The following is a 21,716-nucleotide window of genomic DNA, read 5'->3' as shown; positions in this document are numbered from 1 at the left end:
AAGAAAGAATATTCAAAGTCCTTGACCTCTAGCAATGAAAAATAAAGACTCTACACGAAAGAAAAACGATCACCAAAAATTCATTCAGAGACGGATGTTTTTGAAACTCTCAGGGATAAATAAACACATATTAGCTATGCTTGTTTTAAAGTCGGATTATTCAACTTCCTTTCCTACTTGCGCCATATTTCTTAACAACTTTCGTCCATTCTTTTTACAATCCTTGTCGTTTTTGAAGATCTTCACTGCTTTCCGGAGCTTGTCGACGATAAATTGCAGGCCTGAGATCAGCTTGGCGTCCGCTTCGATGAACACACAACGAAAAATCCATGTAAATTAACATAAAAGGAGCGTCGCTGTTCACTTAGATTTATATCCGAAAGCATGTAAATAATAATCATTTACAGCTTGTTCAACTGAATTTAACAGAAAATTAGACACAAAACTCAAAATGTTGATGAATGTAATAGCCTATTATTTTTCAAGAAAATACGGTTTGCTTCACAACAAAAAAAAAAAGATTTTGTAACAATCTCGATGTGATTATCAATCGAAAAAAATTAGACGTACACTGGGGTCTCTTTTTACCCGGTTTTGTTTAATGCAGTTTCTTTTTACGTAGCTTTTTTACGCGGATTTCCGAAGTAACACGTTTTTTTACGCGGATTTCCAAAGTAACGCGTTTTTTTACGCGGATTTCTAAAGTTACGCGGTTTTTTTTCAACATCAAAAAAAGTCTCAAAATTTTTCCATGTCCCAAAGTCGATTTTCACAAAAAAAAAATTTTTTTTGGGACAACACCAGATCTGTACGTTTCATGCATTTTTAAGACATTTGGCATCAAACCCTTTTTTTTTAGTTTGGGTTCTTTTTACACGGATTTCTGAAGCTAGGCGCTTTTTTTACGCGGATTTCCAAAGTTACGCGAATTTCCGAAATTAGGCGGTTTTTTTGCGTGTTTTTTAAGCGGTGCGTATCCCCCGCGTAAAAAGAGACCTCAGTGTACTGAACATAAAATGCAATAATGTTCAGTTTTCAAGAAATATTGCAGATAAATCACACGTTATTATATCGAAACAGCGTATTGAGTACATTACATCCCCCTAATTGAATATTGTATGTGATTCTGATATGAAATTATGCATCTTTTCGTGTAATATTACAACCTTTAGAACGACACCAAGATTATTGTGATATTATATCGTAATCGCTGCACATTAGTAGTGAGTAATATCACAAATGTGTTGGTGTCTTTCTAAAGACTATAATATAATTCGAAAATATACATAATTTCCTATCAGAATCATCTAAGTATTCAGTCAAGCTGATGTAATCTACTCAATACGTTGTTTCGATGAAATAACGTGTGATTTATCTGCAATATTTTTTGAAAACAGAAAATTATTGCATTTGATATTCAGTATGTCTAATTTTTTTGCATCGATTATTAATCTGTTTGAGATTGTTACATTATAGATTGTCTTTTTGCTGTGTTGAATTTACGTCATGTGCAATTTTCATTTTTTTCCCTAAGAGTATAGGTCAATAAAAAGATATACCCAAACAAAAGTGTTGCGTTTTCTTCAAGTGTGGTATTTATGCGGGAATTGACCTTCTGTTTGAACATCTCAAAGACATTTCAACAACGATGCCATGGCCATCATGCTTTCATAGGGTAAAGTGTACTTAAAATTGCACACCGTCATTTAGAGCGAAGTTGCAAAAAGGGTAAAATTCTTCTAGATTTGACCCGAAACAAATTTAATTTGTAGGCTACCCACTAATATACTAAGCGAACCGACTTCGACTATACCGGTTTCCAGTTCCCGGTTCCGGAAACAGTGGTCAAAAACTCTGAAACGATACTTACTCAATTTTCTCACAGATGAGTCCTATAGACTCATAGGTTGATGTTGAAATTCATCCGGTTCCGGAACTATAGGATAAAGTGTGTTTAAAATTTTAAACCGTCATTTAGTACGACGATGCAGAATAAGGAAATTTTTTATTAATTTGACATAACTGTTTACAAATTGAATAGATTATATTAGTTTATACCTAAAGAAAGTTTATAATTTCATTCAATATTCTTGACAAAATCTTCTAGTGATAGTAAGTGATATGAGAAAAGCATCATTACATCATTAGGTGGACTAAAAAAGGTTTTTTTTTCAACCGTTCGAAATTTTCCACATTACCTCTAAATGCAATAAAACTGGATATTTGGAGATTAAAATCTTTGATTGTATATCTTTTGAATGGTTTTCATGGTCTTTCAGATAGTAATTTTTAGTTTACGATTTATTTAGGATTTGAGTTAAACAAACCTACTATCACAAATTTTTAGCGATTATAGCATGATTCAAAGATCCAATTTCTGAATTTTCTGAAAAAAAAAACTTTCTTGAGAAATTTGGTGACTTGGAAGTACAGAACAAATTCCGCGTTAAATTACATCCGGATCCGACTTCCGCGTTAAATTTCATCCGCACCTGACTTCGGTTCTGCAGTTACGGGACGATGAGTTTCAAAGCTTTGGAACCGCCATATAGAATGACAACACAACACCGTTACGTGAAGCGTGGAAGAAGAAAACGATGCGCACTTTGTTCTATTTCGTACACGCTATAAAGAAAACGAACGGTTATGGATGTCTGCCACTGGAGTGTGATATTGTTAAAAGATGGAGCTGCAGTTGACCGAAAGAATAAAAGAATGTAAATGAATTAATTGCAATTGTAATTTATCAGCCCACAACCTGGCAGACAGTGTCCGCCCATCTGCTTGAGTAAGGTTCACTTCAAGCTGGTTATGAGCCTACTAAAGCCTGACCATTGATATGCACTAGACCGTATAGCGCACCGGCTTCCTCCAACAGCAGGCGCAGATCCGAGTCAGTTCATTTGACATCGGGTAGGTATGAGGTCGGGCTTGTGACGACCAGAGCTAAGTCAATCAAACTGCCGATACAAAACAGTATGATATGATATTTGTCACTCTTTCCAGGATCTCGTGCACCTTTGACCCCCCATGTTAATGAATTAATTTTTTTCAAAAAAAAAACATACATTGGAATTTCAAGGTTCGCGATGTAAATGCAATTTTCACAGCCGGTAGTGCAGTAATGTATGCAGGTGGTGTAGTGATGTCAATTATAACAACAATAATAATAGTAATAATAATAATCCTACTGCATGTTTTATGCCGCTGATCCATGCTTTTAGCTTGACTTACATATGCAAAAGTAACAGAAACGCAGGTTCGCTTCGTTTGTTAGATTTCGTTTCATTGGTTTAGTCGAAATAGAGCATGAGATAATAAGAGTAGGTTTAACTAGGTTAAAAACTGTTCCAATTTGTAGGTCATATTTGTTGTATACGAACCCACTTCGGTTATTCCGGACATCTGAATCCGGATTAGGAAATATTGGAAATAGTGATCAAAAACTGCAAAAATAATCTCAACAATTTTTTTTAAAGATGGCCAAATCGATTCTCACAAACTTATAGGTTCAAAGGAAAAGTGTTACAGTTTCATACAGAATTTCTAAAAATTTTGTCAACAGGATTTGTAGATTGTGTTAGATTAAGTCCGAACAACTATTTCTATTCAATGAACAGTTGTTTTTGCGAGTAGTAGTAATATGAGAAAGGCATAATTACACCACTAGGTGGATTTAATCAGGTTTTTGTGCTACTTTTCAAAGTTTGCCGTTTCGCGCATAAAAAAATTGGAATGTAATTTGAAGGGGAAAAAAGGTTTTTTTACGCACTGATGAGTCTAAGGTGAAACGTAAAATTAAACACGGAAGTCTGTTTTGATATTCCTCTTTTCATATACTTTAAAGTTTTACTAAGAAAAACCCGGAAAATAAGTTTTGTTTCCCCCTGAAAATATAATTTGGAATGAAAATAAGCAGTGACAAAAAAGTTCCCACTTCAAAAATCGGTGTTTTAGACACATTTCAATTTCAACTGCTTTGAAACATTACAGCGTCTACGATGTCCCAGTTAAAATTAAATTAGGTACGGTTTCTCGAATTATAAATAGTGAAATTTCCAGCTCCAAACGATGACGGATTGAACAATTTTTCGAATATCGTAGTCAAACTTTGTTTTAATAGGCTATTTTCGGATTCATTTATTGCATCGCGTACTTCTGATAGTTTAAAACAAAGTTTTATTTTTTGTTACTTCTTTTTGTGATTGGTTCAATGATTTTCATTTAAATTTGTAAACAAATAGTCTCATAGAATCTAGAAAAATGGTCATTTGGCGGACGAGAATCGGAGCATTGTTTTGGTATTGAAATCCTATTGTTTTGATGTGCTTTACTTCTATATATTATTCTAACCGGTTTGTTTATCTATGATTTGTAAAAAAAACATCTACATAAGCTTACGTGAAGTTTGCCCCTCTGGTATGTTGGTGATTACTTGTAAAGGTGAATATTGTGGGGCAAAAATAAACCATTATTATTTCTGTTTTCATGTACTGAGTAAAAGCACTACGAAGCGCTATACTTAGACGGCGCTTGTTTTTTGAACAAGTCTTGGCGTACTTATAACGATTTGAAATGGTAATGCACACTGAGTTTTTCGTGAAATGAAAGATCTACAAGGAGCGATGTGTGATGTGAGGATAATTAGAGATATAGAGATATTTCTTGTGATGGTTGTTTACTGACGGATAAAGTTTGTTCGATTTTGTAGCTATGTACAGATTTGAGTTTCTTCATTTTCTAGTCCACTATTAGTTTATAATCTACTGCATATGGTTTGAGGATTATTAATTTTAAATTATCCAGTTACAACTAGCTCAAAATGGCAGTCTCTTTCCTGTGTTATTGTTTTACATAAAACATTTTTTACTTTCCATTTCATGCATTGAAAACTAACGAAAGTATGTGATTGAGCTAGATACTCTATTCGCAATCTGATGAACTCAGATTTGGAAGAACCGTATGTTCAAATTTTTAAAAAAGTATATCGACTATTTATTTGTACCCCTCGTAGAAACGCGTTGCGCATCTCGGGTGAGCTCGCTTTTAAAGTGAGTTAGAAATTTTACAAATTTTTTCAATTTAAAATATTGAACTAATATCGAACTGCTGATCTGCAACCGTTTTGCATACAACATCCGGGAATCATATTCGGCCGGGTTTCGCCTTTTACTCGTTATTTTTCTAATGAAAATAAATAATTTAATTAGTATTCAAATTAATAATGGTGGAATATAATATCACGTGTTTGCTTAATTTGATTTGTTCACTAAATCGAAAATAACGCGATCTCCTAACCTAAATCTACTATCGTAGGTAAAATGAAAACAAGCCTGAGGACGAATAGTGGCATTCTAATCTTGCGCTTCGGTAATCTCATTGTAACCAGTCTACATATTTATTCCCCACTACCCATGTGTGTGTTGTTATTGAAGAATGCCTGTGACCAATGAAGTAGCTTTAGTTCTCCCTTTGCTTCGGCTCTCCGCTATGACCATCCTTCCGTTCGCGATCGCGACTACTTGGTTTAGAGTCCCGATCCGCCCGGGGTGGCAAAGGAGGCTGCTGCTCCGCTGGTTGTAACTGTTGTTGCAGCTGAGGTGGCTTGGGAGGGGCAACCGGTGGGATGTACGGATGCTGCACATTATTCATTTGTGGTGTCTGTTGCTCAGCGGCTTGTCGCATCATACGCTTCTGGTATTCCTGCTGTTGTTTGATAAATAAACTTAATCGGCTAAGCAGAAATTGCTTATCGTGTCCCTCGAGGACAAGCTGATGTTTCAACACGGACACCATATGTCGATTGGCTGCCGATACGGCATAAAAATAATAAATTATGAAGGTTAGTATGACGAAACAGGGCACGGCGAACGAAGCAGTACCGAAGTAGAAAATAACGTTTTGGAAAAACAGGGGCATTTTCATGAAGGCGTTGATCGCACGGTCCCACACCGAAGGTAGCCCCCGAAAAGGACCACAAGATCGTGATGGGACAATTTCAGCCCATGCATAAACAACCGGGATGATTGCCACCGTAAATGATATCAACAAAGTGGACATAAAAAGTGAGTTAGACCGAGAAGCGCGATACAAAATGGAAGAAGGATTGGAATTGACAAGACAGGCAAACTTTTTTATATAAAACATGAAGAAAAACAGAATGGCTGCTATCGCCGGAAGAAAGGGTGTGTAAAAAGTACCAAGCCAGCAAAGTGTCTGTGAATAGATCACATCCAGAACATGTTTGGATAGTTCGAATTCTTGTTCTCCAAGAAATTTGGCAATGCGGCTAGTAGAATGCCGTGCAAACATGGCCCTCGGAAAATTGACAAAGAACGTTACCAGGAAGTGCGTAACGAAATCCACAATAAACAGTTTGTAGAATTGTTGTCCTACGAACGTTTCCCAACACTGAGGCGTACCACTATTCACATCGTAACATTGTTCCGACGCGGCACTGCTCGTCTCGATTGTGTAATTGGTAGAAAAATCAGTACCGTTGTATGATAATTGATGGATTTTTTTCGGTTTTACGAGGAAATAAAAACGACTCAACAATACGGCTAGAGAAGACAACCTCAGAAATACCGTTCTGAAGAGACTGATTTTGATCACAAACAGTGGAGAATATTTTTCAAACTGAACTAGATAGTTGAAAAAAAGAGGAACCACTAGGTTCATACACACAATCGCTATGTATGGCAGGAACTCGTAGAAGAGTACTTCCAACCGAGCAGATAGAGTATCCGTTGTGGATCCTTCTTGGGAGTAGTATGCTGGAGTTGAGCTAGTCGATGTCATTTCCATCATATAAGATGATCGGAATGATGAGAAATATGACCATGATTGAACCCCCGTTAAAGTGTGATTGGATGGAAAGTTTCTATCCAATTGCGACATCGATTCATTGAATAATACATAAATTATTACTACGGCTATCAGTAGAATGATCACTACGACAAAATTGATTAAAAACCGTATAGCTATCAGCTTAATCATAAAATCTCGCGAGCGATTGATGCGCTCATTTTCGAATCGCTTCGTATGAAGTAAAGAACGAATCTCATGATATAGTGCTTTATGTTTAATATCAGCGGACTTTTCGTTGTGAATACAAAAGTCCCAGCCTCCGAAGACTAGGTTACAGTATTGATAGAAAAGGCCTTCCCCTTCAGCAATTCTGTCCTTAAACTGCCGTACGACTGCCTTCATGATCGCTATTAATGCAATTACGTAGCAAATGGCGGTAATTATCACGTAAACCAGTGGGAAATCATAGTACAGTATCGTATCGGAATAATTACCGGAACTACTTTGGTCGATAGCTTCCTCTGCTTCCATCACGAACCCTTCGAAAATGCTGCCATTGATGCTACTAAAGGTATTACTTCTAATTTCTCCTACTACCGCACTGATCACAGTTGTGCTGGTTTCTGCAGTGCTAGTGCTACTACTGCTGCTACTACTAATACTACTTCTGGTACTACTATCTCCGTCGAAGTTACCACTTATGCTACTGCTTGTAGTCGTCGTGAACACAGCTGTTGGTCTGATTGCTCTAGAAATCGCCATTAGTCGATCTTCTAGTGGGCTGTATCCGTAAATCATATTGGTATACATTCCATAGAACAGCAGCGTGCCCTCCATGAATCCCGTGCCTTGTATCAAATCGAGTACCGAAAACTCCGCACTTCTTGTCGTGTTAACGTACGACTCCGAACAGCATTGCATCGATGTCGTGTCAATCTGTTGCTCACAGGGTAGATCTTTAGGCTCCTCGAGTACCACATGAGGCAAAACTATAAACGCTGATACCAAACCGAACACAATCAGGTTGAGAAACATTAGCCAGCGTAAGAAGAGGAAGTACGCCACCACACCGGTACCGAAGTTGCCTTCTATCGTTTTCAGTGACATTCGCCAGAGCTCCAGCTTGGTACGGTATTCACTCCATTTGCCACGGATACTTTGCCATGCTTTTCGGCGACGCCATTTGATCTGTTCGAAGCCCTGAAGCCGTAGTTTGGTAGCATTCTGGAAACAAATAATGAAATTGGATGTTTACAAAGTTCGACTACTTGCATTTTGCGCGCTATACGATTACCTGTAGTTGAGCTTTCATTTCACGCTTTTGTGCCATCGGGACAGGCATCGATTTAATTTCCTGTATTTCTTCCCATGTGCGTTCCTCGTTGATGAGATTTTCTGGAATTGAGGAGGCAGAGGTTTAAAAATGTACCCACGATGATAGTTATGTACGAATGCTCTAACATGTGTTTATTTTAGCTACATCTATCAGTACAGAAATTGTTGAGTGAACTTTGAAAATTTGAATCTTGTGGCACGAGAAAAGAACGAATATTATGATACAGTGTTTGTAATTTGTTAATAGAAGAGACCTATTATCATGTTCCCTTTGCAGTTTTGAAATATGTATTGAAGCTTGTATCAAAACTGTATCGTATTTTAAAAATTTATTTCTAATTATGATTCTGAACTTACTTTGATTAAAAAATACTTTATGTTAGTGTATAAGAAAACTGAATCAAAGAAATCCAATATGAACATTTAGAACATTGTAACTGGGAATCGATTATCGAGACGTTCTAAGCTAAGCGCTCTCAGTCTTTGAACCGATTCAGTTGTACACTATGATATATTTATTTATTTATTTATTTCGTCAAGCAAATGTAGACTACATATAAATTGTTCACAATGTTCACTTACATACTACGCATTATTTCTACGACAAAGCTGAGATTTGATTTGATTTTTAGACATAGTAAGGTCAAGATGTTCGCAGTATTGATTGTAATGGCGCATTATTCGATTGACTGGACTGAATTTTGCATAATTTGTTCTAGCTTGTTTTTCTAAAAATAATTTCCTGGAACGTAATTGACGGCTAGGTATATAAAAATTTAATTGCGATAATAATGGAGCTGATTGAATGCGTTGAGAAATAATGTCGCTGATAAAATAAAGCATTGCAAAGTCGCGGCGTTCTTTAAGTGTATGTATATTGATGAGCATGCAGCGTGCTTCATATGATGGTAGAGGAAATGCTGTCCAGTTTAATTTACGAAGTGCATATAAAAGAAATTGTTTTTGAATAGATTCGATGCGTTCTTCGTGAATAATATTGTATGGATTCCATACTAGGCTGCAATATTCCAAAATAGGTCTGACATATGTAGTGTATAATAATTTAATTGTGTATGGGTCCTGAAAGTTATGACTGAAGCGTTTAATAAAGCCCAGCATGCTATTAGCTTTATTGATTATGGTATTGTAGTGTTCCACAAAAGTGAGCTTGGAGTCTAAGATTACGCCTAAATCTCTTACAATTTTACATTTTTCTACAAGTTGATTTCCTAGATGTATGTTTATAGGTATAGTTTCATTTTTCCTACTGAAAGTTATTGAGTTACATTTTTTTACATTGAGTTGGAGTAGACTTTTGCAGCACCAAATGTGGAATAGATTGATTTCGTTCTGGAATATTACAGCGTCGTTAATATTTTTAATTTCCATGAAGAGTTTCATGTCGTCTGCATATATAAGCACTTTCAGATTTTTGAGTATGAAGGAAATGTCGTTTATATGTAAAATGAAAAGGAGAGGCCCTAAGTGAGAACCCTGAGGTACGCCAGAAGTTACATTAATTGGTTCAGACAGAATGTTTTGGAAGCGGACTACCTGTACACGATTCGTTAAGTATGATTTGAGCCATTCCAGAAGAGTATGTTTTATGCCATATTTTTGTAGTTTGTGTAGAAGTAATGGTATGTCAATACGGTCGAAGGCTTTGCTAAAGTCAGTGTAAAGAGTTTCTACGTAGTTTCCGGCGTCCATTGCATTCAGAATGAATGTCATAAATTCTAAGAGATTTGTTGTAGTTGAGCGGCCTTTAAAAAAGCCATGTTGTTTGTTTGTTATTACATTTTTAAGTTGATGAAAAAGTTTTTCATTTACAATTTTTTCAAATAATTTTGGAATGCATGAGATAATGGCTATTCCACGGTAGTTCCGAATGTTAGATTTTGCACCAGATTTTATAAACCAGGGGTTCCCAAACTATTTTGGGTCATAGACCCATTTACTAAAATTAACTTAGGCCTCAGACCCCCATCAACAAATTCCTTTGAAAATTCAATTTCTTGCTCTTTTAATAATGATGTAAAATACTTACCAATTTCTGCGTATGGTCAAATAAACACAACTTTTTTAGCGTAAATATTTCAAATATTAAGTTGTTATATCAAACAATTGGGGGTCGATTTCTAGACCCCCATAGTCAGTTTTCGTTTACGTCGACCCCCGCAAAAAGGATATCGACCCCAAGAGGTCTATATCGACCACTTTGGGAACCCCTGATATAAACTTTTAATTTGGTATATACTGCCGTTCCAAGTATAGTTGATCCATGGTTATAGGCAATGCCATAGTATATGGGACAATTATGCATAGAACGGCAGAATTTTAGTTTAAAAGTAAATTTCAAACTGGCAACGTAATGCAAATATTTCCCCTTTTAACCATGCTGCTTGACCATATACCCAAGTATTTACGAAGTATTCGATTTATTAAACATTTTTTTACGAGCTCCATTCGTAAAAAGAGATTTTTGCAATATATGAAAATGAGTGCTATGGCGATATTCGAAAACTGCATTTTGGAAACTGACATGACGAATAGTTGCCGGGAAACAAAGTTTTAACTCGAATTAGAATCCAAAACTACGACTTCCGGTTTATTGATATTTCTTAAAACCCCTTACAATATGAGTATTTTCGTAGACTTTTTAAGCTTTTCCGGGAAGCTGCCTAAAGTCTTCCAACACATCAGTGTCATCGTCCATCATCACACAGGAAACTTTCGTCAAATATTCATCAAACAGCTCGGATGTCAGCCGTCGCATTAGGTTTATCGTTAAGGTTCAATACAGTTTTCACCTTGAACGGCTTCATACCTTGCCGGCTAATTGGCCATATATAAAGCTCGAAGTCTGGTTTCGGAAATATAAAGGTATAAGTGACACAAAGAATAATACGCACTTTTTACTCGAAGATGGCAGAACCGATTCCAACAAGCTTAGGTTCGTTAGAAAACTACTATTAGGCTATTCACCAAGTTCGAAGTTCAAATGAATGTCAATTGCAGTTCAGGAGATATAATGGTATAAGTGACGTAACTGACAACCCGCATTTTTATTACTGTCTCGAAGGAGACTGAACCGATTACGGTTACGATCTGTAAAATATTAGCTTCTCTGAACGATCTGTAAAATATTCTCCACTTTAAAGTCATCTGTCAACGAACTACTGGATTTCAGCAAATCCAAAATATTACAAAACACTTGTTTTTATTTCACTGATACAGTCTGCAAAGTTTGAAATATTATTTCTTTTCTCGGTTCAGTAAAAGTTTTACCAAATTTCAGTGAATCATTTGTCAATAGTGAAGTATTTCAGCAAAGATTACTGAAAGCTTCGGTAAAAAGCTTAGCTGTCAAATAGATAAATTTACGGTAGCGGAAAGGAGAAAATTTAAGCAAGAATAATCGGCAACATAATTTCGAATTTATTCCTGAAAATCTCTTATATGATAAAAATATTTTAATAAAAGACTTTCTTTGTTATTTCTACGTGATTCTAATTTCAGCACTCTAATGAAATAGCAAGTTATCACAAAATTGCATGGAACCGGAACGCTGAAAATAATCGCAGAAAGTATATAAGACCCAACCCAGCTACATTTTGTTTATTCATTACTGGACAGTATGTCCAGCACTTATCAATAAATTTTTTCAGACGAAAATGAGTTCATCTATTTCTTCTCTATTGTTTTATATTTTATTTTTACGATTTTTCAGTAGAATTAGCCGCAAAAGTAGTAATGTTTTACATCTCTGAACTGTTACGAAATACTTAAAAATATTACGGAATGGCGGTATTGAATGATGAACAAGTCAATATATTTGTGACAGATTTACATTCAGTACTACTCTGTCGAACATTCAACAAACGAAACTTTTACTGAACTGATTACCGAAGCTTCAGCTGTTTGAAAGTAAGTAAAAATTGATTTATGTGTAGTGGAAATTGCACTTTTAACTACTTTTACTATCTCATTCCTATACTTTCACTAAGTATAACAAACATCATACGTTACATTCATCATTAGCGTACTCATGAAACTGTTACACTGATGATGATCGAATTGTATATTCTATTATAATTATTATTATTATTCGACTTTTTATATTGCTCCCCATGGCATGTTCGGTACAGGGTACATTAATTGATTCTATTATACAAAATTCTCCATCATTCCTTACTATAACTTTCAAGCTAAATCCTTAAAAAAACATATACACCATGTTATTGAACCCAATTTACTTGGTTTATAATCATTTGAATTATCTTTACAACACGGTCAATAGATCATGTGCTTATCACAATGCCGGGACTATCAAATTGTTTTCCCGTCGTAGCTTTTCTTGATAAGAGCAATAAGGCGTGCATCAGTTAGAAGGTAGACGTCACGTCTGGGCTACTTGGCATTCACATGTCACTCTCGGGACTTTGCTGCGCTTCAAATAGCACATCGCATCGCTATTGCAAACGAATAGATTTATTGGTATTACATCACTAAAATAGATACCTGATAGATCGGGAAGGGTTGCCACTTGAATTTCATGGTATTGAGATCCTCTTCTAGCCACCGTGGAAAAGCTAGTTCGCCTACGAGTGCCCTTTGTATCCTGATGCGATGGGCGTGTGCGTCGAGTTGTAGCTAGAAATTAGAGAGAAAAAAGATCAAGCAAGAATATTTACTTCGATATGAAAACCCTTACCATTTCTGGTCTGCTTCGATGGCAGTAGTGTCGCTATTTTGGAGGGATCTCGCTGCATACCTTCCAGATCGGCAGGGTAGCTTTCCTGGTAGAATTCACCTCCGGCTTCTTCCCAGCCTTGGGTTTTGCTAGATCGCGACCGTCGATCCTTACCGCCGGACATTGTGCGATGATTTAGAGACCCGGTTTATTCGCTTGAAAACGTTAGTTTAGCTGACTGAGCTGGAGCATCTACTACTGCCTTCGCATTCGCCTTGGATGTAGCTATAATGAAATTCACGGGAAGCAGATATACAGTCAGAATTAGCACTTCAAATATATTTTTATTGTTTTTAATGGTGCGATATCGTTCCGAGAGAAAACCATTCGATGTCATCAAACTTTGGTGTTTGAAATGGTTGTGGAACGATTGAATTGATGGTATAAAAAAAGGGGAAAAAGTGAGCAATGATGTGAGATAAAGTTGTCCTAATTGCTAGCTCTGCGGCCAATATTCTTTGATGGCCTGCTGTCAGTTGAGCAAACATAAAGTATGTAACAGCAAATGTTGAAAAGATCAATTGTACCGATTTGAAAAATACAAGCATGAATTTTCATTCCCGATTAGATAACGTTGAAACTCATAAAGAACAGTGAAAGTAAATATCTTTTGCTGTTTATGACACTTTAAACACCATGTCTACAATGGTGATATTTGTTGTTTCAACGATATTCCAGTTGAGTGAATCATTGACACAACTGAACCACGTAAGCACGATCTAGAGTGGAGAAAATTGAAATATACTAAAATTTGTCAAATAGGTACTTATTCTACTGCGGTTCAGTACGTAAATGGAATTTATCCTCTGCCAGCATAGTCGAGGTCTCGTGGTCATGGAGAACAACCGATCAAATGAGCTTTTAGTAGATGAACAGTTTCGTTCAGAGGCGTACTCTTCGCGACCGAAAAGTGTTTTGCATACATTATTGCAATATATTTCTTCAATCACAAATAATATTAATTGTGGCCGATAGAAGTTACTTTGGTCTCATTGACAAGTTTCGAAGATTCTAGATATACAATTCTAAGTTCCAGGTTAGCTAAATCACATCGGTTTCCGACAGATGACCACATTAATTATAAATCGCTGGCTCAAAAAAAAAAAGGCGTAACATTCATTCTCTTCATCTCTGGAACATTTCGCAACCTTTTTCCAGTACTTTTCAGGCCAATATGTATCGATCTTTATTTGACTAATCCTTCTCGATCGGGTGCAACTGAGGGTGATTAGATGGGTTGATGTTTATTTCGATGAAATCCACTCTGTTGTGACGGTACTAATGAAGTGTGTTCCAACCTAAGTAGCAACTAGTCAAATCCGATCAAAGCTACACAACCAATTGTGTATTTTGCCAATGTTAGAATGCATCTTTTCAGGCCGTTTCCTAGAAAGGTTCGAACTTATTTGTTACAATAACTGGAATCGCAAGTCGTTTGCTTAATTTGAAATTTCCTAGCGAATTTTTCTGCAAAAACAAGTTAATGTCCTTTGCGGACATTCTCGAAGCTTTGTCACATAAAACTCCAGAAAACGAAGTGAATTCCATTTTGGAGTTTTTGATCACTCTTGCCGGAACTGGAATGCAAGGGCCAATATATGTGCATAGCAGCTCATGTTAAACCGCCGATCCACTAAGCAATTCAACATAAACCGCTAGTGGACGGGTATAGCGTGATGTGTAAGTAGATGCCTTTCGTGTAGCCTGCCTGGGTCCCAACCTAACGCTCAGTTGATAACAGATCGGCTGAAAAGTTCGTATCGTTTCTATGAGAGGGCGCCACTAGAATTAAATCCATACCATTTTCAGTTAGTACCAACCTTCAAAAGATACGTGTATAAATTTGACAGCTGTCTGATTATTAGTTTGTGAGATATTGCATTTTGAGTGAAGCTACTTTTGTTATTGTGAAAAAAATGAAAAAAAAAGGAATTTCGTGTGTTGATGAAACACTACTTTTTGATGAAAAAAAGTGCCGCCGATACCAAAAAATGGCTTGATGAGTGTTATCCAGACTCTGCACCGGGCGAAGCAACAGTGTTTTGCAAAATTTCGTACTGGTCATATGATCACCGAAGACGATGAGCGCAGTGGACGTCCAAAAGAGGCTGTTACCGATGAAAACGTGAAAAAAATCCACAAAATGATTTTCAATGACCGTAAAGTGAAGTTGATCGAGATAGCTGACACCCTAAAGATATCAAAGGAACGTGTTGAACATATTATTCACGAATATTTGGATATGAGAAAGCTTTGTGCAAAATGGGTGCCGCGTGAGCTCACAATCGATCAAAAACAACAACGAATTGATGATTCTGAGCAGTGTTTGGAGCTGTTATATCGAAATAAAACCGATTTTTTTCGTCGATATATAACAATGGACGAAACATGGCTCCATCACTTCACTCCGGAGTCCAATCGACAGTCAGCTGAGTGGACTGCACGCGATGAACCGAACCCAAAGCGTGGAAAGACTCAACAATCGGCCGGTAAGGTTATGGCGTCTGTATTTTGGGATTCGCATGGTATAATTTTCATCGACTGCCTTGAAAAGGGAAAAACCATCAACAGTGACTATTATATAGCGTTATTAGAGCGTTTGAAGGACGAAATTTAAAAAAAAACGGCCTCATTTGAAGAAGAAAAAAGTTTTGTTTCATCAAGACACTGCACCGTGTCACAAGTCGATGAAAACCATGCTGAAATTGAACGAATTGGGCTTCGAATTGCTCCCTCATCCACCGTATTATCCAGATTTGGCCCCCAGTGACTTTTTCCTGTTCTCAGACCTCAAGAGAATGCTCGCTGGTAAAAAATTTAGAAGCAATGAAGAGGTAATCGCTGAAACTGAGGCCTATTTTGAGGCAAAGGACAAATCGTACTTCAAAAATGGTATCGAAAAGTTGGAAGATCGCTACAATAACTGTATCGCCTCTGATGGCAATTATGTTCAATAATAAAAACGAATTTACCTCGAGGTAATTATTTTCGTCGCTATTCAGTTGATCTTCCGCATTCGAAGAAAATGTCATAAACACTAGTGTTAAACATCATAGAAATTTAATTATTTGTTTTTTTCTTAAGACCAGAAAATCGATTCCAAAAAAACTGATTACGATGTCCCTTTTCTCCGTTTACACTTGCACGTTCACTTCATTCACTTATCGCTACAATTGAATTTATCTACTATCAGTTTTTCAACAAAATGTAGGTGACGTCATGTTCATAACAAGTTTAGTGATACTGAAAATAAGTGCCGAAATTTTATATTCTCACTGACGATGGCTGTGCAGGGCTGACATTATGCATCTCGAATCAAATTGCTCGAAACGATTATTATTGAAGCCGATTCGACTGAACAGTGGCATACGTATCGCTTCCGACTACGTGATCGAGATCCTAACAATGTGGTACTAGATTTCGACTGACACTGCTCGAATTGCCATAACAAACATAGGTAAACAAACCCAAATACATTGCAAGAAAGAATGAAACTGTGAATTGTTGTTTGGGTATTTTCGATTACATTTATTCGGTTCAAGTACTGAAAACAAGAAAAATGTTTGTTATACTGCGTTTGTGAGTTGTCACGAAATTAACATGAACACATTTCTGAAATTGAAATCAAGAAGCCGATTCGTTTCCACTCCATTTGAAAAAGTAAAGATTTTTTTCAAGCGTGTGCTTGTACACAATTTATAGACGAACTTTTATATTTATTAGGGGATATTGCTTTAGCTTTAAGATGCCAGGAGCAACCCATTCTTTGTAGTATTCATAATCTATTTAGGTACTATTGAAGAGTCATTTACACGCTAATAGCACGAAATTGTGATGCTTTTGACATGTTCCATATACTTTGAAGGTGTTTGGACAATTTTTTCAAATAATTTGAGTTCAAACGATAACTGACTATAGATATATGAGTAAAAACATTATTCGCTCATTGTTATCAAGCGAATGAGCTTTTCCCACAATCCGGACATAGGTTAGTTTCGACCAACTTTTGTTATTTTAAATAAATACCACGCAGCTTTCAATTAATATGTTTTTTCAACAGTTCGACTTGTACATAGTATGCCAAACACACGAAATATATAATGATATACAAAACAATGCATCAGAATAAAGATTATCAATACTAAAATGTTTATGAAAATCTATGATATTATCGATAACTACCTTTAAATAAAAAGAAACGTATTCGAAAACCCATAAACAAATGTATCTGATTTGGCTCGTGTTTGCTAAAACCATCTGAGTAGAAAGTCATATTTTTCGCATCACAGTCCTATTATATTTTTGAACAAACGGTTTAAAGGTTTTTTCACTTGGTCGATTACAATCGATTCTAAGCATTACACTTACGTTAATCATATCAGTATCGCACCCACGAACAATATCCAACGAAAATCGAATCCAACTCATCAACTTTCAGTCACAATTTTAATCCATGATAAGTATTTATTGCTCTCAATATGCTTTCATTATGTGTTATAATATTTGATGTCGCACAACGAAGAGATGAAGGCGAAAATAATTTACACAATCATTAAATCATTAAGACTTTCAATGTTATGATTTATGAAGTGTGAAGGAAGCGTTCTTGTCAATTCGTCTTTGACATTACCCATCTACATTTTTACAATCGACAGTGGCGTATCTAGAGGGCGTCAAACCAATCCTTGGGACCTTTTTATTGGTTCGTCCAAATGATCCCTCCGGAGATGGACTTCAGTATTTTCTGTTTGCTCAATCTCACTAAACCATTATTATTTTGCCCCGAGCGCTAAATTTCCTCGAAAAACAATTAATGAAGTAAACAGTTTTTGTGCGATACTGCTGACAGGTCTCCAAGCTTATTGGCATTGTGTGACGATGTATTATATATCGATCAGAAGTTACTCGAAGGGTCATCATATGGCACTTTCTGAGATAAATGATCGGGTGTATATTTCAATGTAAAGAGGAAGGAAAAAAATATCAGATAAATGGCCACCACGACTACGTTTACAGTGGCTGCTGTATTATCTCTCATGGTTTCACGAATTTCATCTTTGAGGTCTAGAATCGACGCTAGGCTGTTGGAGTTAGAGCTGCTATATGTCACTATAAACTAGCACCTTGCCGGATGAAGATTGGAAAGCTTATGTGACTGGACTGCTGCCAACCAGGCTCTACTAATCACCGTATATTGAGTTTCTGAGAGCCGATCTGTCAGAACTTAAATTCTCTTAATATTACACTCACCAGGAGGCTCATTGAATGCCAATGCGATTGGTATTATCTTCATTTCTCCACTAAATATTAATCAAACAGCATAAACATTGAATTATATTCATTTACACCAATAAACTCCGAGGACTTTTTGCAAAGAACAATGAGCTTTATCAATTTATGTTTATGTTAGTACTCTCATTGAACAGGGAATAGGAGAATGAGAGAGAAAACAAAAAAGTCGTCTGTCTTTGACTGAGTATTAGGTTTTTTACCATCATTGCTAACCTCAATCGGATGAACACATTTTGACAGTTCAGCAGTACTGTTTGTAAACAGAAATTTCTTTTGTTTGTTTATTGACAAATTGGATCAGACCATTTACGGTCCATATCGCCTAAATAAAGTTTTAAAACATTTGTTAACGATTGAATACGGTTCGTTTTTGATATTTATTGAATAAAAGTGACTAGTTGCAAAGTGTAAAGATGATTGTTTTAGATGTGCTCTTCGATTTTTGTTCAAGCTTGTTTGTAAACAGTACCGCTGAACTGTCAAGGATGAATACTTGTTCATTTGCGTCGTCACGATAAAAAACCTAATACTTCTACTTGGTCATTAGGTTTTGCACGATGACGACACAAATGAACTGCCGATGAATCAAGTTCATCTTTGACAGTTGCCGTGTACTTGTTTTGTTTTGCGACTGCAAGTTAAAAAATTAAAAAATTACAAAAAAGTGCCTGTTAAAAACGTATTCCATAGTGAAAATAACTAAAAAGATTGCCCTTATGTGTTTCCAGCATCAAGGAGCGATATATGTATGAATCTGTTGAGTGTGAGGCGACTTGCAATTTTTACATTCGAACGATGAACTTCTGATGAACTTTTAAACTGTAAACAAGTACACGTCGACTGTCAAAAAAAGTTCATTCTGTTCTTTTTTGTGAGGTTATGTCATGTTCGTGACAACCTAATTAGGTTTTGCACGATGACCACTCGAACGAACTACCAATGAACTGCCGATGAATCAAGTTCATCTTTTGACAGCTATCAGTGGTTTGTTTACGTATCTATTAACACGTATTCAAATTAGAATGAATGCAATGAACACATAAACAAACCACTGATAGCTGTCAAAAGTGATTCATTTTGTTCATGTTTATGAGGTTGTGTTATGTTCGTGCAATACCTAATAGAACTATCGAAAGTATCTGTCAAATGAGATACTATTTGACAGATACTTTCACCGTACCGATTACAGTTGATGATGATTTTAGTCAGTCTGTCAAGGTCATTTGACATGAGTGACAATTTGCAACTCTGGAAAATCAAGGTATTGAACCACAAAATGCTTCGTCTCTCTTCGTTTTTTCTGGTGTCGGTCATTTACGAATGAGACAGTAAAATATTGAAAATGAGGCTGTTGGATTAGATTCTTTCATTGAGAATGCGTGACAATTTTAAGCACTGGTTGTGTTTAATCAAACAGACTTTGATAATCTACCAACAAACGTCCAGGATTTCAAATAAAACCATGAATAATGAATAATTAGGTCTATGCTGTACCACCTTAGAACTAATTGGCCAGGATAGAGATCTCCCACGGAAAGCAATGCGAGCCAGAAAATTGTTTTTTGGAAATTAGTATTATTATTATTATATCGTTTACTTAACCCTGGCTTTAACCTAATTGTGGTTGTTCGCCGATTTTTTTTTGTAAATTCTGCTGATATCGATATAACTAACAAAAGAGCATATAAATCTTTACATGATTGAAGTTAGGAGTCTATCAGTTCCAAAAGCTTAAACTAAATTCAATTCTCCCTTCATCGACAATGTTCGACTTCTCCTTCGACATCAATAACCATATTCTTGGGATCCTATTTTGAAATCCATAGTTGAGGAACTTAAAAAAAAAGAATTAAACATAGATTGACTGAACAAAACAAACCATTTTCCGAACCGTTCCAAGGTTCTTTACCAACCCTCAGCTCTCGAACAAAAATCTAATACTCCTTGCAAACGGCGGTTAAGGTCAAACTCGACAACTTTTTCAATTTTGAGAATCCTATTGAAAGTAATAGCAATATTACAACACAAGTATTGTGTTATTATTGACATTACTGAGACAAATTATGATGCAATTAGGGTAATCATAAGAAAACTTAAAAACATGAAGGCTTCTAAGAATTCTTAATAATTTTATATTTTTTTGTTTCGATTATAGAGGTTTAAACTTTAAGGTCATTCGCCTCTTCGAACCAGAAAAACTTTTTCGCCCTATGTGCGGGATTGGGAATCGAACCCAGGTGGGCTGCCGAATATATCCAAAAACTTTGCACAGTTATTTTGAAATTGAATAGAGATTCTGTCGAATTATCCAAATTATCCTTATTTTTCATTATGAGCATTCATTGTGCTGTTATTGATAATAAATAAGAAAGCTCTGAAGCGTTCTGGTTGATTCAAAAATTCTGTCAAATCCCAATTATTCCACATAGAACCTGTGTGAGACAATAGGTTGTTTCAAAATATTTACTGAACTTCTCACTAAAATGCAACATTCTATATTGTGTCCTACTTTTCACTTGTTGAATCAGGAGTATCATGATACTGAAAATTGTTTCTCAGATTTGGGCTAGTAATATTTTTCTTGTTTTTATTTTCCGTATTATGAATTCGCATCCTTATATAGAGCTTGAGTTTGATCGACCACCCCTGGTTGCAACTCCGTTACTGATCGGGATTAGCTGAAATTGTACAGGGAGTTTCCAGATGATTCGACCTGGAACTGGTGAATCATCCTTCAATGTACATTTTCTGGTAACCCCAGAATTCATTGATCAGTACCGGCGCCGGCCAGGCCCGAACGTAAATCGTCTAAGGAATGGGAAGGGATAGCCCAACACTTGTTGTTACTAGAGGCCGTATATACTACTGCGCACTCCACAAGTGTCACGGGAGAAAAACATTTCGGTACTAATATGTGATTAGGGCATATCGTGCGATATGCCCTTTTGAAAGTTACGAAAAATAATCTAATTTTGAAAGTTACGGCTTCCATCTACGAGATTATATCGATTATTGTGTAAATGAAGGTTGTAGAGCCAAACAATGAGCATTATATTTTGTAACATTCGCAAGGGCCTATCGTGCGATATGCCCTAATCACATGTTACTACCGATTTGTTAGTAAAAATTTCAGTATTGGTATTATTCGCGCGCGACTCAGTATGTTCCGGTTTCAAAATGCTCGAATGCACTAAACTCACTGACTTCCCGAGTGAACGTTTCAACCATATCCTATATTGAAGTCCCTTACCTTACCTTACCTAACAGCTATAGGCCTGAGGTGTCCTTTGCTGTATCAAGAATACGTCTCCACATGACTCGGTCCATGGCTGCTCGTCGCCAGCCACTCAAGGCACGGACGCTTCTGAGATCACCCTCCACTTGATCGTTCCACCTTGCTCGCTGCGCTCCTCTTTTTCTTGTACCAGTCAGATTAGATTCAAGAACCATTTTCACTGGGCTGTCGTCCGATATCCTTATGACATGCCCAGCCCATCGTAGACGTCCGATTTCAGCTGTCCGTACG

General features: G+C 36.5%; 1 protein-coding gene across 1 annotated transcript in view; it reads right to left on the bottom strand.

Moving 5' to 3' along the window:
* Window positions 1–4,156: 4,156 nt before the first annotated feature.
* LOC131435293 (transmembrane channel-like protein 7) overlaps window positions 4,157–21,716 on the bottom strand; it is a 29,537-nt gene continuing 11,977 nt past the window's right edge. Inside the window, exons 2-5 of the mRNA XM_058602995.1 lie at window positions 12,860–13,123; window positions 12,667–12,798; window positions 8,105–8,205; window positions 4,157–8,034 (exon numbers count right to left, since the gene is read on the bottom strand). Coding sequence (XP_058458978.1) covers window positions 5,461–8,034; window positions 8,105–8,205; window positions 12,667–12,798; window positions 12,860–13,022 — 2,970 coding nt within the window. The 5' untranslated portion in view covers window positions 13,023–13,123 and the 3' untranslated portion in view covers window positions 4,157–5,460. The remainder of the gene's footprint in view (window positions 8,035–8,104; window positions 8,206–12,666; window positions 12,799–12,859; window positions 13,124–21,716) is intronic.

The sequence above is a fragment of the Malaya genurostris genome, chromosome 3 (assembly GCF_030247185.1).
Source record: "Malaya genurostris strain Urasoe2022 chromosome 3, Malgen_1.1, whole genome shotgun sequence".
NCBI lineage: Eukaryota > Metazoa > Arthropoda > Insecta > Diptera > Culicidae > Malaya > Malaya genurostris.
The sequence above is the reverse complement of the archived record's forward strand: the minus strand, read 5'-3'. Positions and strand labels throughout refer to the sequence as shown.